We start from the raw sequence: 17222 nt of genomic DNA on the forward strand, positions 1-17222 counted from the left end.
TCCCTGCAGGATGCCCAAAGAATTACATATTGCATCTTAAAGATCTACATTTAGAAATGATGCTAACTATAATATTAGCAAATGCAGAGTAACGAATCCTATGCTCCAATTAATGTTCCTCTTCCCCAAGGTTCTTGTTGCACAGCTCTTTTCCCTATTTTTGTTGTTGTTGTTACTGTGGATTTTAGTCCCAGAGAGGAATAAACAGCAGTGCTCAAATGATGCCTCTCCACCTCCTGCTTTGTTCCTGCTCACATTCAAAGGCATTCTTCACTTTACGACATTCATAGTTTCCTGGGTCAGAAAGAATCAAAAAAAGCCAACAAAACCCAACCACCAAACACTACTGACTGCTGTTCCAGGACACTGCTCCATCTCCTACAGCCTCTGCATGTAACTGCACGATTTCTCATCTGTTGCCTTAATGGGAAGCAGTTAATTACAATGCACAAGCTGCCACAGGCAGGGCTGAAACATCCATCAGCTCAGCTACAACTGCAGCTACAGCTCTGCATAGAGTGTGTGGACTGAAACCAGGAGAGTGCCATGTTCACACAGTACCAGGAGAAACACACTGGGTAACAGGCAGAAAATCACTGTGCTGCTGATTTCCCAGCTCCTAGGATGGTTTAACATCCATTCTATGTTGCTCTTGGTTTGAAGGATTTGCCCGAATCCCTACTGATATACATTTCTCTGCTGTGTAGAGAGGACCTTATCGTCATTTCAGTCTGGACGTTAGGAACAATTTATTCTCCCAAGAGCAGTGATGCATTGGCAAAGGCTGCACGGGGGGGTGGTGGAATCCCTGTCCACAGAGGTGTTTCAGAACCATGGAGATTTGGCACTTGGGGACGTGGCCAGTGAGCATGGTGGTATGAGCTGGGCTTGGGGATCTAAGAAGTCTTTTCCAACTTCGATGATTCTATGATCTGAACGTTTAGTTAGGTCTCAAAGATGGGTTTGGACAACCAAAGTCCAGTCTGAGTGCTGTGTAAGGCTGACCAGCACAGTGCTGCTATTGACCATCTCTTCTGCAGCAGTTCTGTAACTCCAGAACAAGGTGACTTCACTCCAGTCTAATTGCTCTGTTTTGCGAAGAAAGCAATTACTCTGGAATGAAGTGACTGAACCCAGAATACAGCTTCCAGAAGGCAAATGGAAGAGGTTTTGGGGTGGAGGGGACAGACCGATCCTCCCTGTAAATATCGGTCTCCATGCAGACAGCAGTTGGGAATAGGAGTGTCCTGTGCTAGCCCACACTGCGTCTTCCTCTTGGCCAATGCTCCTCATTCCTGAGCTGCACAATCACTGCTCTGCTCCAGCACCTCCCAGGATACCTCGTGTTGTGCACTGCCCAGTTCTCCTTGACAATCTTTGCTGCTCTGGATTCCAGTGAGATACACTAAGGCCCCAGCAAGATGGAAAGGAGGCAATCAAAACACGTAAAATGTTGGGTAAAACAAAAATAAATCAGCTACCATAGTGCTGACAGCCACGAACATCTTACCAGTGCTACTGAAAACCTTGCATGTGATGATTTCCTGTATTATATTTGCATTTAAATTGCCATGATTAGCTGGTATCCTAAATTAGTCTGTTTCTAGCCACTCATTCCTAAGAATCATCACATCATTAAGATAGCAAAAGACTTTCAAGATCACCAAGTCCAGACCCAAGCCCGTGCCCACAGACGACGTCCCCAAGTGCCACATCTTGTTGGCACTAACAAAAATGAAGATCCTGTGCAAGGGCTGAAGAAAGGAACTCCGTTCAACTGGATCCTGGAAACAGTGGTGGTTTTGGGACTCTGACAGGTTGGCTGGTGTTTCCACATGTAAAGCAAGAGTGCATTTGTGTTGGTGGCCATGGATGCCACTCTTCAGTCCTGACTAAAAAAGAAGGAGAGCTCTGATAGCACTGCAACAATTCTATGTACAGAATCCTTATATGAGAAATGATGAAATGAAATCAAGCTGTACTACTTGCCACTGCTGTCAATAGTACAGCAGCCACCTCCAGACATAATAATGACCAGTTGTGCACCATGCTTTACCTCTTGGCTTGTTAATTCATAAGCAGGAGGCGACATACATTGATTTTATTAGGACACAACGGAAGGTTACAATAGCCATGTCCCACTGCAATGCATCACAGCAGGGATTCAGGTTATACAGGAACAGCCACTGCATTTAAATCACTTTGCATTTAAAAATCCTGAAAGCGACTTACAGCTTTCAAATGTGACTTTTGAAACTGGCTGAAAACTGGAAGGTTTAAGAGCAACAACAGAGGAGCTGGGAAGCAGCAGCTGGGTGACCCAACGAGCACAAGATGGGACTTCTAAATAAATTATCCCTTCCACTGCCCTAGTGCTGCATTCACAGGGGGAGAAACTGCAACAGCAATTTGCAGAAATGCTCACAGGTCAGAAGGAAGCTGGCTGCACCTTAGCAAGAGCAACGAGGCAGCCAATGAGCAGAAAGGGTTAACTGCTCTGCCTGCTCTGATGGTGGGAACAGCCCCGATTTCCTCATGAGGTTTGGCAGCCCGAGACACCCCGCAACCAACTTCCTTTCCTGATCAAGGCACAGACCCCGTCCATGGGGGAAAGTCAGCCAGAGGTTTGGGATCTGCCGGGTGCTCAGCCATTAACATCAGTGTCAGAACTGACTGCAAAGTGACAAACGTGCTTCAGTGTATCTCAGCTGTGGTTTTCTGCTACATCCACGTGCCATCCTTTAACACAAAGCTAAGGTGGGTGTTTGCATGCTGTTATATCAATTACAAATTGATTCACAGCTCCGGCACTTTTACGGGGAATTCAAGCAGCTCGACACACAAAGAAGAGGAACTTCTAAAAGTTTCAAGTTGGAGCTTGTAAAAAAAACAACACTGCCATTCTGATGGCCCCTGAAGGGAAGATAAAAGAGAAAAACAGCTCAAATAATAACTGCGGGACCCTCATTACAACAGCCCTGGGTGTCTGTTCAAGCAGCTGCAGGCTGATAACAGCGGTGTCTGCAATAGATTAGTGACAGCAGCACTAACATATCATGGTAACAGGGAGAAAGCACCCTTCGTGCTTAAGACACAGACTGACAAGCAGAAGCTGAAAGCATTGAAAAATCACAATCTTTACGCATGCTATCTGCCCACGTCTGTAAGCAAGGTGCATGGCCTTGGAAGAAACGCAGGGCTGCAGGCACACCAAGGTCTGAGATGTGAGCAAACAAACCCCAGGAGCCCGTGTTTTGATCATGGTATTTAGTGCAAATTACAGACACAGCATGAGAGAAGCAACGACAAAACCTGAAGGGGACATGAAGAGCAGCACTTGCACTTTCGGAGCATTTTCATAGCAACAGTACCACCACCTTGGAAAGTATGATCACGGAATCATGAAGGTTGGAAAAGTCCTTCAAGATCTCCAGACCCAAATCAGCCCATCCCTGCCATGCCCACTGACCACATCCCCATGTGTCACATCTCTATGGGTCCTGTACCTCTCCAGGGATAGGGACTCCCCCTCCACCCTGTGCCACTCTGTGTGAGATACATACGAGGAAATATTCTCTGAGTACCTGACATTTTATCACCCTTTTCAAGAAGGGAGCTGGATGGACCTGGTGGGGGCAACCAATCCTTCAGGCCCACCAGTGACCTGCCAACAGCACTTACTGCCATCTCTTCTGCTCCTTCGGCTCTTCTCTTAGTCCGCTTCAGCCACTAGAAATAGCAGCATGAGACTGGAGAAAGGAGGGGGACGGAGAAAAGAGAGCACAGCCCTTCTACCCACCTGATAATCACCAGTCAATACGAGCCTCAGTGCTCCCCTCCATCAGATACACAAGCTGTAGGCACCCGTCTGTGCTCACAGCACACTTGGTGGCATCTCACCAGCACAAAGATGAGACTTGAAACCTCAGGACCACTGAAGCCAAAAGGAAAACCCCCCAGTGACCCCACTCTTTTACTCATGGATCTCTGGGGCGTCGGGATATGGCAAGGAATGGGGATGAGGAAGAAACCAAGGTTGAACTGTTCCATTTAATCTCAATCTGTAAAGAAAGGTAAAAATCTGTAGTGCTCTCTTGGAGTCGAAAGCACAATGAGAGTTTTCTGTTGGAAGAGATTTTGGCTCGTTTACAGCAAGAAGCTGGTACTACATGAGAAACACTTAAAAAATCGGAGATCCAAGACCATATTTTCGTCTGCTGACACTGCAGGGATGTTTGCATTACTCTTCAATGGGGAGGTGTCAGAAAAGCATTAGTACGTTTCTAGATGTGCGCCAGGCAGACAGGCACAGTAAAATAGCTGTTTTTTAACTTGTTCTCATCAACAATGCCAAAGTTACTGCTTGTTTTCCTCCACCCCCATGAAAGAATTTATAACCACTGCAGTAAGCCGAAGTTGCTTCAAGTTAAAAAAGCTGGGTTTAATTCCAGCACTGACGGAGAGCTGCTGTGTAAAAGCAAAGTGACTTTCTTTGGGTTCTCAGAAGAATTTCTATTTGAAAATCGGAGTGGTAGGGATTTTTGGTCCCTTCGTCTTTAATGCTATAATTTAAAATTGTGATACTGCATAATTCTCATGTTCAGAAGGTACTTGGGGAGAGGTGGGAGCACATCCCCTTGTGAGCAGCCCTGAGAGTAACACACAAACACAGGACCAGTGACAGAGCTGGCGAAATCTCTTTGGGAGTGCCAGGCAGAGGCTGTGAATGCCATGGTGCACACTGCTGGTGTCAGACCACACAGTATCCAAACCAACCTTGTACTGAGCTGTAACCACGTCCTTACGTCATAGAGGACTTGGCTGACATCTCAGCAAAGAAAACCAAATCTCAATGTGTGTGACATCCCAAATCCAAGCAAACACCCCTGCAATGGCACCTGAATGAAGGGTTCTGATTTGTTTTTCTTTAAAAAAAATTAAAACCAACTTGTAAAAATAAATAAATGTGCTTCATAAGTGAATCACCAACACTAATAGACCATGCCAAGAGCTCAAATATCTCGACTACAGCTGTACGACATTCCATGGCTGTTCATGAATGGAAGAACATGGAACTGAAGAACGAGGAAATGAAACTGGATTTCATTTCAAAGGACTGTGGTATAGTTTATTTCACTTTCCTTAAAGCTTAAAGAGTTAACAGATTTCTTCTATCTTACGTGAGGGGCACTTCTGCAGTTCTGTTAGCACTCTATCCCTGGAGATGTTCAAGAACTATGGAGATGTGGAACTTCAGGATGTGGTCAGTGGGCATGGTGGGGGTGAGTTGGGGTTGGGCCTGGGGAGCTGGGAGGACTTGTCCAACCTCAATCATTCTATGATCGTATTTTATGCTTTGAATTGACTGTGACATTTATTTCTGCACCCCCAAACTGGTGTGCTCTGGTTCCCCTCTGGTATTACAGACCCTGGCTGCTGTGCTACCTTTCTTCTCAAAGTTTCTACGAAATGCGCAACCAAAATTCCCATATGCTGAACTATGTCAGCATGCACTGAACTTTAATCACTATAATAAACACAATTTTCATTTATATTTTTCCGTATAAGTTAGATCTTGCCTACACACAGGCTTGCACCGTTTAATTACAGAGATTTAAACAATATAAACCCTTTCCTGGATGTACTCATTACAAAGCTAAGTTCCAACTCATTCTCAACAAGCTCAGCAGCTGGGCTTACACAAATGGGAGAGCACCTGCACCAAGGCTTGCCCATTCAGACAGACAGGTCATTAATCCCCACCTAAAATCAGCCAGAGCCAGCTGAGTGCTGACAGCTTCACCAGTTATTTTCTGACCACAAGTCCTAGGAAAACGTTCTAGATCTTTTTTTCCTAGAATCTTAGGATCACAGAACCACTAACGTTGGAAAAGACCTCTTAGATCGTCTAGCCCAACTATCAACCCACCCCCACCATGCTTGCTCATCATGTCCCCAAGGTTCTATGATTCTACCAGTGGGCACAGTAGGGATGAGTTGGCTTTACACTCGGTGATGATCTTATTGATCTTTGCCAACCTTAACAATTCTATGATTCTGCCACTCTGAAGCAAGCATCAAAAAACACTCACAGGGCACCAAGGACATCAGGACTCTGGAAACAGAACTCCCATGACAATGTACTGATTTTTGCTTGGTGGTGCCATGATGATTAGGGATTTCTTCTCCATGAAACAAACAGAAGTTGAAGGAGTTGGAAGTGCAGTGCTGACAGAAAGGCAAACCTATGAGAAAACCTTATAGCACGTAGTGCAAAGCTTGTTCTGCCCAGACTGAAGGCATTTGCCTGTGCTTTTTTTAATTATTCTGTGAAATTTTAATGCTGTGAAAGGAGAATGCACTTCAATATTAGATTTTGTGACATGGCAAAAGGGTGTGAGCTGATAGCATGACAGCTGCTAACATCAGGAACACACAACAGCATGCACAGCTACGACAGAAGTACCAACTGACACAGGAGGCAAGGAAGTGGGTTGGTGGTTGGACTCGATGATCTTGGAGATCTTTTCCAACCTTAACAATTCTGCGATTCTAGGAAGCAGGGAAAAAAAACAAAACAACAAAACAACAAAAGCATCTCAAACTACGTTCATGACCATGAGGGCTCTGATTAAACCGGTACAGCTGGTGGGATGTTCTCTTTTGTGAAAATGTGGCCTTCTGACTGCCATCAGTCCATGAACCCAAATGTCAGCCTCCAGCCAGCAGCTGGCATTGCAAACGAGCTTTCCCACGTGCTGCAGAAGAGCAGTTATCTGCTGGCTGCTCCCTTGAAACCCCGAGATAACAGGCAGGCTCCAGGCACCGCTGTGCTGCTCTCACGCCGAAAGCACACACACACTGCACCAAAGGGAGGAAAGGCAGCCTGAGAACTTCACAAAATAAAAATAAAGGAGACCAATTTTCACCTATCACTGTGATCTCTAAATTGCCTTTAATAAGCTCTGCAATAAAGCAGGGAGCCTGGGATGCGGCTACTCATCCGCGAGGAGACAGCCCTATCTCCAAACCACGGCTGCTGCTCTGTCCCAGGCACATCAACTGCATTTATCTCCTCCTACATACCAAAGAGAAACGAGCAGCTCTTGATTTCAGCACCTGCCCTTTATCTCTGTGTTTTTGGAAAAATCTTCTACAAGGCTAATTATCCAGCTTGGACTTTCTGTGCCTTCCGCAGCACAGAGCTAAAAGCTTAAAATAACATTCATTTGTCTTCCACTGTAGTCGTGTTTGCTCCAGGACTGAAAGGAAAACACGACTTGCATCCCTCATCTCCCTACAGTTGTTTGCAGACACAGGCCCACATACATGACCTGCTGCTAACACACATGTCCTTTTGTCACACAGTGTTTCCCTCAGGGAAAGGAGCACTGGGGTGTGCTATCACACTGATAAGCTCCATTATGCAGATTGAGATCATGGTGGTGAGTGCAGTTATTTTTAGGTTACCTTTACTCAGACTCCAGATCTGAATGCACAGAACGCCTCTTGAATGCTCACTTCCTCAACAAAAGCCAAGATAAGCAGCAGGAAAACATTCACTGTATTTATCCTGTGCATAAATTGAGTACACATACATGAGAAAAAGTACCATTGTTTGGGTTGCAGAGAAGCAAGGGAGTTAAAACACTGCTACACTGCTTGTTTTTCCAAATGAGGACCTCCAGCACATCCTCCAAAGAGCTTAAGTTGAAGATGGCAATTTCTAGGAAGCAGCAAAATCATAGAATTGTCAAGTTGGAAAAGACCTCTAAGATGACCACAGAGATCACCTAGTCCAATCTAGACTTAGAATCAACCACGTAGAAACACTACTCCTTTAGAGCACCTGAGCACCCAAAGGGAGATGGGGAAAGGCCTGAGAGTATGAGCAATGGAGCGTGAGCAGTGGCCAAGGTCCCTTGGTTTAAGGGGAGGTCTCATGGTGGCCTGCAGCTCCCATACAGCCCTACAGCCCCCCATGGCCCTTAAGCTCCCTTGTGCCCTACAGCTGCCAGAGCTCACGAAACATCTGTACTCTGCTCTGAGCCATAGGGTTTGAGTTTAGGTAGTGCTGTGTAAAGCCAGGGATTGGACTCAGTGATCCCTGTGGTCACCTTCTAACTTGGGACATTCTGTGATTCTGTGAAAAAGCAACGGCCTGAAAATTACTTAGTAATTAACTGAAAAGCTGATCCAAAAACTCTCAGGACTAAACTCCATCACTCTGCACTCTGTAAATCCACGTGGGTCATGTCAACCCTAATGCAACCCATCATTCCTCCATACATTCCTGAAGTTGTCTTGATAGCAGCCAGCTCCCTGAATTCACTTCCCTGAGCTAGCCATGCCCAAACCAAAGTCTTTTAGAGAAATGTCCTTCAATAGGCATCGTTGGTTGGTCCATGCAGCAAGACAGCCTCCAGCTCACACATGGGAGCTCACTGAGCCCATTGTGCATTGAGCCAATGTGGGTAGGGCTTCTCCACCCATCCAGACATGCCCAGAGTGTCATTACAGACACGAGGATTAAAGCTTTCTCCTCTATTTAGCTGCTGAAATTCCTCGGAGCTGCCAGCACTATTGTGCAACTCTATCTTTAGTCTGATCTTACTGTGGTTTTGTTAAGCTTTGGAAGAGCTTCCCCTTGAAACCTCAGAGACTGCAATAGGAAGACCTGGGAAACGGGGAGACTTGGAAGACCCCTACAAGAGAAGGGCAGATAGCACTAAGGCTCACCATGTGATGTCTACAGAGGGGAACTGAGTGCTATCCAATAGCAATGTTATTACAGAGAAAGGGAATTTGTGCCTCTACAGATTAATGCAGCAGTTACAGATGCAGGTCAGTGTCACCAGCTTTCTTCAGGCAAGAAAGCAACCAATGAAAGACCAAACCATTGGTGCACACAATGTAAACTTGAGGGGATTTCACTCCTGAAACAACACTTCCATAAATTGTGGCCTAACACGAAAGTCCATTCTTCTTTTCTTTTTTTTTTTTTTTCTTAAGCAACAAACTCATTTAGTAATGGCTCTGTCAGCAGGTCAGCAGTCACTGTAGTCCCATAACAAAAGAGCTTTCAATTATTTGCACGTATGAAAATGCTGTCACAAAAAAGCAGCCCATTTCTTCCAAAGTAACTCAGCCTGGCCGAGTCACTGCACACACTGCCTCAGGGACGCTGGGAGCTGCAGGAAAGACACCATGCATGCAGCCAGCTGGACAATTCCCACGGGGCATTTCAGGATTACCAGGGTATAAACTAATTACTGCCATTGCCAGTGGCCACGTGTACTCTGCACTTCTCATCAGATGGCAGTTTCCTGAAGTTATCACAAAAAAACAAGGATTGAGAAGACACTCCTGCTCTCTTATCACAGAGTAAGAACAGAAATGGCTCTGCAGAGACCAGGAAGTATTTAAAACATTCTTGGCACAGTGAAGAAGCAAACACTGTTGTTTGTGTTAAAAAATAAAATAAAATAAAATAACAAACAACAAAACACCATATTGCTCCCATTTACTGCCTTACCCACCTGCACAGATTTTATCACAGCATTTAAGCACCACGCAGCCCATCATGGATTTCAGCCTCACAAAACCCATTGAGGCACTGAATCCCTCCTGGATCTGAGGCTCTCAGAAGACCCTGGAGGCTCTGCTCAGGATTACATACAGCTTATCACTGCACTGACCAGCCTGAACTGATTTCCAGTGGGATGGTTTATCCATAACTCAAGACTGAAGCCCCCAGAATTCATCTGCGTACCATTTTATACAGACCACATGGAGACGTGGAACACCGAGGAAAGAATGTGCCAGTAAAAATGAGGATGATGACAGCCTCGTTACATCTGAATGGGCAGAGAAGTGAGACCACACGTAACAGATACGATGAAGAACATCTCTGCCTCAGCAAATCCTACTTCCTCCACACTTCAATTTAATGACTGATCAAGAAAATTCACCCCAACATTTAGCACAAACCAGCGTATAATTAAACCACACAGATATTGCGATCAACCACGGAGTCCCTCATCCACTGCTACAGATACAAAGTGTGTGTATGTAATTAACTGGAATAGCATATGCTAGCTGATGAGCCGAGCACTTACCCTGAGCCTGTCCTTGGGCAAAGCCACAGCTCCCTGCTTGATGATCTCCAGAACGCGCTCCACCGACAGGTCAGCTCCGGCGTGCTCCAACCGGGAGCTGAAGAAACTGATCACCTGTGATGGAGAATCAGAGCACGTCAGCAAACAGGAGGGATCTCTGTATCGATATACACACAAAGCCATTGCTTTCTTCTCCTGGGTTGATGTCTCTGCACTTCTCAGAGCAGTATGCTATTGCTGGGCCATCATTAGGTACACTCCGTGGATGAGACACTGGCCTAACTGTCAGTGTTCTGCAGGTATTTTTAAGGGGTAGATGAATTCACTGTTGAACACATTCAGCTGAATTAGTCAAATAAGGCTTTCAAACACTGCACACATCAACATTCTTCAGCTCTTACCTTTCTCACGCACACGGGACTTTCAAGGCATTCCCGTTGACTTTTTGTAGTTTGGGCCAGAAATTTACTCTAGTTTTCAAGTATTGAAGCAAAACTCCTGTATTTACAATATCTACTCAACAGAGGACTCGAGAGCACCCATTAAACAACTTCAAGGGTCTACAGGACTCACTTGGTGATTTTGTAGCATCCAAACCCATGGCAACTGGAAAAAAAAAGCAAACCCACAAAGCTGCCCTTCTCCCCAAATGAGAGCCATCCTTCATGAGGCAAATCCCAGGACCTATACACTCCCTCTCAGTGTTCTCCTGCATTTCTCCCTAAAGAGGCCAAGCTGATCTTCCCCAGGCATCCCCCTCAGCACTGCTTTTGCATCCCAGCTGATCCTTGTAAGCACGCCACAGTTGGGTCAGATCAACTTTCATCCCTCTCTAAGCCCAATAAGTCACAACAGCAGCCAACATCCCACCAGCGGTTCTCCACTGGGGACATGAGAAACCTGCCCTTCCAGAGCTCCTTTCATTGCAAAAGAGCACACTTTGGGAACCCCATCTCCTCTTCTAGAGGAGATCTGAATGATGGATATGGGGCAAAACTTAAATCCCTCAGGTTGTTAGAAGGCCCCATAGGATGGTTGGAGCCATTTTGCACTGTCCTTGGCACCTGGTTGGAGCCATGCACAGCACCCACTGTCTGCACACACTGCTGTTAGGTTTCCTGACTTGTAGCCTTGTCTGCAAAGTGGCAGTGCCCACAGGTGCCCAAATTACAGCCTCGTCACACCAACTAATCTCTGCTAATAGTCCCAAGTAAAAGGGGGAAAAGTATATTGGCTGCAAAATCTATTTGTTCTGCAGCAACTGGCAGCTGGAGCCAGAACCCATTACCCTAATTGCACCTCCTAGCTCAGCTGCTGCTCACAAAACAAAGGCAGCTGATGGCATGACTGCTTTGTGATTTGGGCTTGTTGGTCCTCTCTTGCAATTCCAAAGCACTAGCCCTCTTTTTGGGCAGCTGGATCTCAGAGCAACTTTCTCTAGATACTGTGAAACAACTGAGTGGAACAGGGAGAGATGTTTTGGTTCTGTTTTATACAACAGAAACACAGCAATCATTCGATGAAAAATACAGGCTTGACCTGCTTGGCTCTCTTGATATTGCCATGGTAGAGTAAGGCAAGAATCCCCTTCCCCTGGCTGATGCAGCAAGGTTTGCATCCTTACAGGCAGGGACGGACTGCAGAGCTGTTGATTGTTAGTCCTTGCAAAAAGCAATGGGGTAGGAAGATTGCTGAGTTCAGATGTAAAGGTTTTGATAAACCATAAAGGCAAAAATTAGTGTTAGGCTTTAATCGGAAGGATAAAACACAATCATCAAATGCATACATAAAAAATGAAGGGAGCTTGCAGATGCTATCTGAAATCTGGTGGCTCCTATTTTAGGAAGCCAAATGCTCCACTCTGGGCCATGTTTTAAAGATTTCTAGTGTTTTAGAGTTACAGATGTTATAGTCCAGAGAGCTCCCAATATTTGCACAGCATGTTACAATTACACAGAATTCTGAACTGCTTTTTTTGATGTGTAGACTGAAATTAAAAATATCCCCTTAAATAATAATACACATCTCTAATCTTTGTCTTTCTTCTTCAGACAAAATGGAACTGGAGTTCCATATCGAGTTCTTTCTAATCCTGATAGCACGGTACTGCAATGAGATATGGTTTAAAAGCATATCTTTTACATGGAGAAAAGCAAGAGATGTGTGATAGACAGGATATCCCAGAAGAGGCATTTGCTTATTGCCATTATATGCAAAGGCACCCAGCGTGACTACCACCCCTGTATGAACCAGAGGATGTGGCAGGGTGGAAGAGGAGTCAGCTGAATGCCATTTCTTATTCAGATCTGCAAGCCTGAGAGCTTCCAGCACTTGCCAACTGGTGACAGGTATATTCTTTAGAAAATCTTTTTTTTTTTTTTACATCCTTGCTTCTGTAACAAAGGAGCTATTTAAAAAGGCAGTGTGCTCCCTTGGAAAGCTTAAAATAGTTTTAGAATGTAATTGGTGTTATGCTGTAACCCTGTATTAAATACATTTGGGGAGGAACTGTAACTGTTTAAATTGCTGAGGAAAACCTACATTTAGCTGTAACAAAGGAAAGGGCACGCTGCTTTCTGTGGGAGGCTGGCAGGTGGAAGGACCTGGCCACCAGGGTTTGACTGGTTCTGGACAAGCAGAAGAGGTCTCTATCTGCCATAGAATCACAAAATGACTGGATTGGAAGGGAACTTAATGATCACAGAACTACTGAATGGCTGAGTTGGATGGGACCCTAAAGTTCCCCAGACCCACCCCTGCTGTGGGCTGGCTTCCCCCAACAGGTCAGGCTGCCCAGGGTCCTGTATGGCCTGGGACACCTCCAGGGATGGGGCACCCACAGCTTTTTGGGCAGTGGAGCTCTAAGTGAGGATTCACCACTCTGAATGAGGAGTTTCCTCCTCACATCTGACCTAAATCTTCCCTCTTTTAGTTTAAAACTCCCAAATCCTTCTCCACAGGGCTGCTCTCAGTGAGTTCTTCTCCCAGTCTGTACTCACCTGGGATTGCCCTGACACAGCACCCTGCACTTGGCCTTGCTGAACCTCATTAGGTTCATGTGGGCCTGCTTTTCAAGCCTGTCCAGGTCCCTCTGGATGACACCTCTTCCCTCTGCTGTGTCAGCTGCACCACTCAGCTTGGTGTCATCTGCAAACTGCTGAGACTGCACTCCATCACCTGTGTCACTCTTAAAGATGCTAAAGAGCACCAGTTCCAAGCAGACCCCTGAGGGAACCACTCATCACTGCACCCACCTGGATGTAGAGCCACTCACTGCAGCTCTCTGGTTGCAACCATCCAACCAATTCTTTATCCTCCAAATAGTCCAGTCCTTCGAACCCGTTTCTCTCCAATTTAGAGATAAGAGTCAACATAGAGTGGACAGGTATTTCCCACCTCCAAAAAGAATAAAAAGGTCAAATAAAGAAGCATACGCAGCCCCGAAATAAGGGATCACCCACCAGATCTATGTTCTGCATGATGTCCTGGAAGGAGGGATGGGTCCGGAATTGCTCAAACAGATCGCGCTTGTAGAGCAGCGCGTACACCAGGTTGGGGTTGTGGTGGAGGGAGTTGGTCAGGCAGGAGTTGATGATCTCCAGCATCATCCGGATCACCTCCTCAATCACATTCAGGTCTTGTGCCTGCAAGAAAGAAAGGAAGGTGAGTGTGCCCTTTTCCATTGTAAAACACATTGGTTAACAAGGACAGTTCACAGCGACCATTACTAACAGAGCTATTGGCTGGTCGGTGTCTCAATGGTGAGCTAATCCAGCGTCCCTGAGTCCTGGCAAAGAGATCTGTTTTCTCCTGAAATCACCAAAATTTTATCTGAAATGCACAGTGTTCAGCCGCATGGCTTTCTTCTCTCAGCCGGAGCCACTGCTCGTCCCAGTGAGCAAATATTGTAACCAAATTCATTGAGGGTTAAGCAATCTTGGTCTTCCAACATATCAGCATACATTAAATTCAACACATTTTATGTTTGGTCCGTGTCAGAGAGGAATAAGGTCCCTCCAGCACATCAAACAACAGGCTGCGAGACCCTACAGGGTTGCCAGGAATGTGAATCGCATCAACAGTTGAGTTTTTTGTGTGGTAGGAGCACTGAAACCATTGGCATCTACTCTTACTACTTGCAAAGCAGTCATTTTCTGAGTTATCACTCAGAAGAGGCATGTAAGTACCTCATAATGAGGCCATGCTTGTGACAGATTTCTGTTGGACTCACAGGAACATTAGGATTGGAAAAAACCTCTGCAGTCATCGAGTCAAACCCCAAATCATCCCCTCCATGCCCGCTTTGAAAACTGTTTAGCAATGCTGCCTGTCTCACTGTGGAGGTTATAGACTCCTTCCTGCATGTGAGGATCTCCTTTTTCAAGACCCAGCCTCAACCACTGGAATTACTGCTGTGCTGACACTAACAGTGCTGGCAGAAACCCTCACAAACCAATCACTGCAACTTCACCTGTCCATAGGATTGCATTCTCCTTTGACTGAAGCAGTTCAGAACACAGGTGGGTCCTCTGTAGCCTTCTAGTTTGAATGCTGTGAAATAGCATCCCACTTAGATGCCATTAAATGCAAATAATGCAAAGTACTGGACAAAACCTGGAACAGCTGCTTCAGCTGGAATTTGAAGAAAAACCAAGATCAGCTTAACTCACAGGTCAAGCAGAATCTGCCCATGGACTGGCAGTTATTTCACAATAAGGTATGTTATGGTGGCTTTCAAGAAGCTCTGAGCAGTGCTTTAGCTCACTTTTCAACACAGCAGGATGACCCAGTGACTGAGATACGATCCTAAAACACATAGGATGTTTACAAATCTACAGCCCTGTGTATCTCCCCTACACAGTGGGAACACAAAGCAAGGATGCTTCCCAAAATCACCAGGTTGGCAGCACGCGCACATATGAAAAGAGAAACTCTCCCACCACTGTAGTACAGGTGCTCTTACAAGCATCTGAAACCAGATGTTAAAGTTAAAAGGATGCTTCCCTTCACTGAAGGCTGTAAGTCACTCAGAGCTGTTCAGCTGTTGAACAGCCGTCCCTGTGGTCTAAGAGCACCTTGCACAAGGAATGGGATTTGCTAAGAACGAGCTCCAAAAAAACAGACGCGGGACTGAATCTCAGCATCATTATCTGTAGAGCTGCATGCTCCTATAGTTAGCGATTACAGAAGAATCTGCAAAGGCTTACAAGTTTCCAAAACAGGCGAAAACAAGCAGAAAGCTTAGGATGAGACAAGAGAAATGCTGGAAGAGCAGATAAATGCTGTGTGCGTTTGTTGCTCTGCGTCTGCAGTATCAGGGGATGACACCTCCACATGCAGACACTGCGCCAGGACAGATAGAATGAAGGTTACAAAAACATCTTGCTCTTGGAGAAAAAAAAAGTTCATTGCCCTGCAGATTGATTCCCTGAGCACAGCTGAAATGCAGAACACGGATGGCTAAGGCATCAGCACAACAACCCTGCAGCAATATTGCTGCACAGGCTGCTATAGGAAAAGCCAGATATTGATGTTGGAGAGGACAGGTAGGTGAGTTTCTATCTATTAAGCAGCAGTTAGAAGTAGTAGCACTTTCCCCCATTGCTTGTAATTGACAAATTCATGCACTATTCACACTGCAAATAATTGCAGTATTCCTTTACCAAACAGCTCTCAGGATGATGCCTGCAATGACTGCAAGTCTGCCCCATTTTTTTTTTGTTTGTTTGTTTATGCCTTTAGAGATAATTATGTCCACCATTACAGGAAATGTGGAAGCTATGGGCTGATTGCCAACTTTCTGAGATGGAAGCCCAAAAGAAATGTAAATTTCCATCTGAGATGGAAACCTCCATAAGAGTGGGAAGGAGACGCAGGCACAGCGCTGCCATTACTGCTGGTAACCACAGACAAACCCTCATGTTTTCTCTTATGGGTAGAAATTAAATGTAATCACTTCTCACAAATATCCCCATTTTCCAACAGAAGGAACTAGGCAAAAGGCAGAAGCCTGCTCGTGTTCTGGCTGCACGTGGAGCAAGGCAGCAGCCACAGGCAGAGAGCAGCCTCACCAATGGCTGTGTGTCTCTACATTACTCTTCTGACCATGCTGTTATATCCCCATCGCAGATAAAGATGAGCCAGGCACAGTTCTGGGCTGCCTGTGCCTCTTTGTTAGAAGAAAAAGGAACAAACAAGTGATAGTGGCTGCCTGGAAACAGGCTGACACAATACAGAGGGAAACACAATGAGGGCAGAAATGAGAATGTAATCTGCAAACAAAGAACAAAAACAAACAACAAGAAACCAAAACCCATACCCCAAAATGTGAGTTTGATAAACACTAACAGAAAACACACTGATTGGAAGCAAAAAACTAAGGCAACTCCTGGGGAGAGCTGGAGCAATCCTGAAATACCACTGCTGTCCTTACTGAAATACAATAAAATAGGTAATGATGTCCTGATTCCAGAGAATTCAAAGGCAACTCTCCAGCTTCTCAGTGTTGATCATCCTTAGGAGAAAAAAGGAGGGCTGTCCACGTGGCATTCAGGTTGGATTTGGCAGACTGCTCGTGGCTGTGCTGCCATGCCAATGAGAGAATACCGAGAGGAAAGGTGGAATGAAGGTTGCGGCCTTACACTGAATGGCCCTTCTCCAGGTCCATGACAACACATGTAATAGCTTAAATGAGATTCTGTCCCCTCTACTTTAGTGGCATGTATGCAGCACAATAGTCTTGGTTTGTTTACATCAAACCAAGACAGCTTTTGGCCATAACGTTGAACGGTGGGAAAGTTCGGTATTGAGAGAGAAAATTTAGGGTTTGCACGGAAGCAAAACAGAACCATTCCTCAAAACTGAACTCAGTTTTGTCAAGCCATCCCATTTATAGCAGGAAAGTATCAAGCTGTTTCTGAGGACATGCAGGTACCTGCATGAAGTCGCAACTCTGCAACTCTTTTACAAGAACACCCCATGCAACCTCATGCTTCTGCTCCTTTATAGGCAGTCTGTACCCAGCCCACTGCTCATCACCTGGCTACTTCTTCACTTCTTCCTTTTGTGCACTTGCTCTTTCAAAAGAGTGCTAAAACTCTTCAC

General features: G+C 45.5%; 1 protein-coding gene across 5 annotated transcripts in view; it reads right to left on the minus strand.

Moving 5' to 3' along the window:
* Window positions 1–17222, minus strand: part of DYM (dymeclin) — a 150073-nt gene that overhangs the window by 12291 nt on the left and 120560 nt on the right. For all 5 annotated transcript variants that reach the window (XM_052670060.1, XM_052670065.1, XM_052670061.1 and 2 more), the window contains 2 exons: window positions 13580–13762; window positions 10119–10232 (listed from right to left, as the gene is read on the minus strand). In XM_052670060.1, coding sequence (XP_052526020.1) covers window positions 10119–10232; window positions 13580–13762 — 297 coding nt within the window. The remainder of the gene's footprint in view (window positions 1–10118; window positions 10233–13579; window positions 13763–17222) is intronic.

This window comes from Tympanuchus pallidicinctus, unplaced genomic scaffold (genome assembly GCF_026119805.1).
Source record: "Tympanuchus pallidicinctus isolate F22 unplaced genomic scaffold, pur_lepc_1.0 scaffold9, whole genome shotgun sequence".
Taxonomy (NCBI): domain Eukaryota; kingdom Metazoa; phylum Chordata; class Aves; order Galliformes; family Phasianidae; genus Tympanuchus; species Tympanuchus pallidicinctus.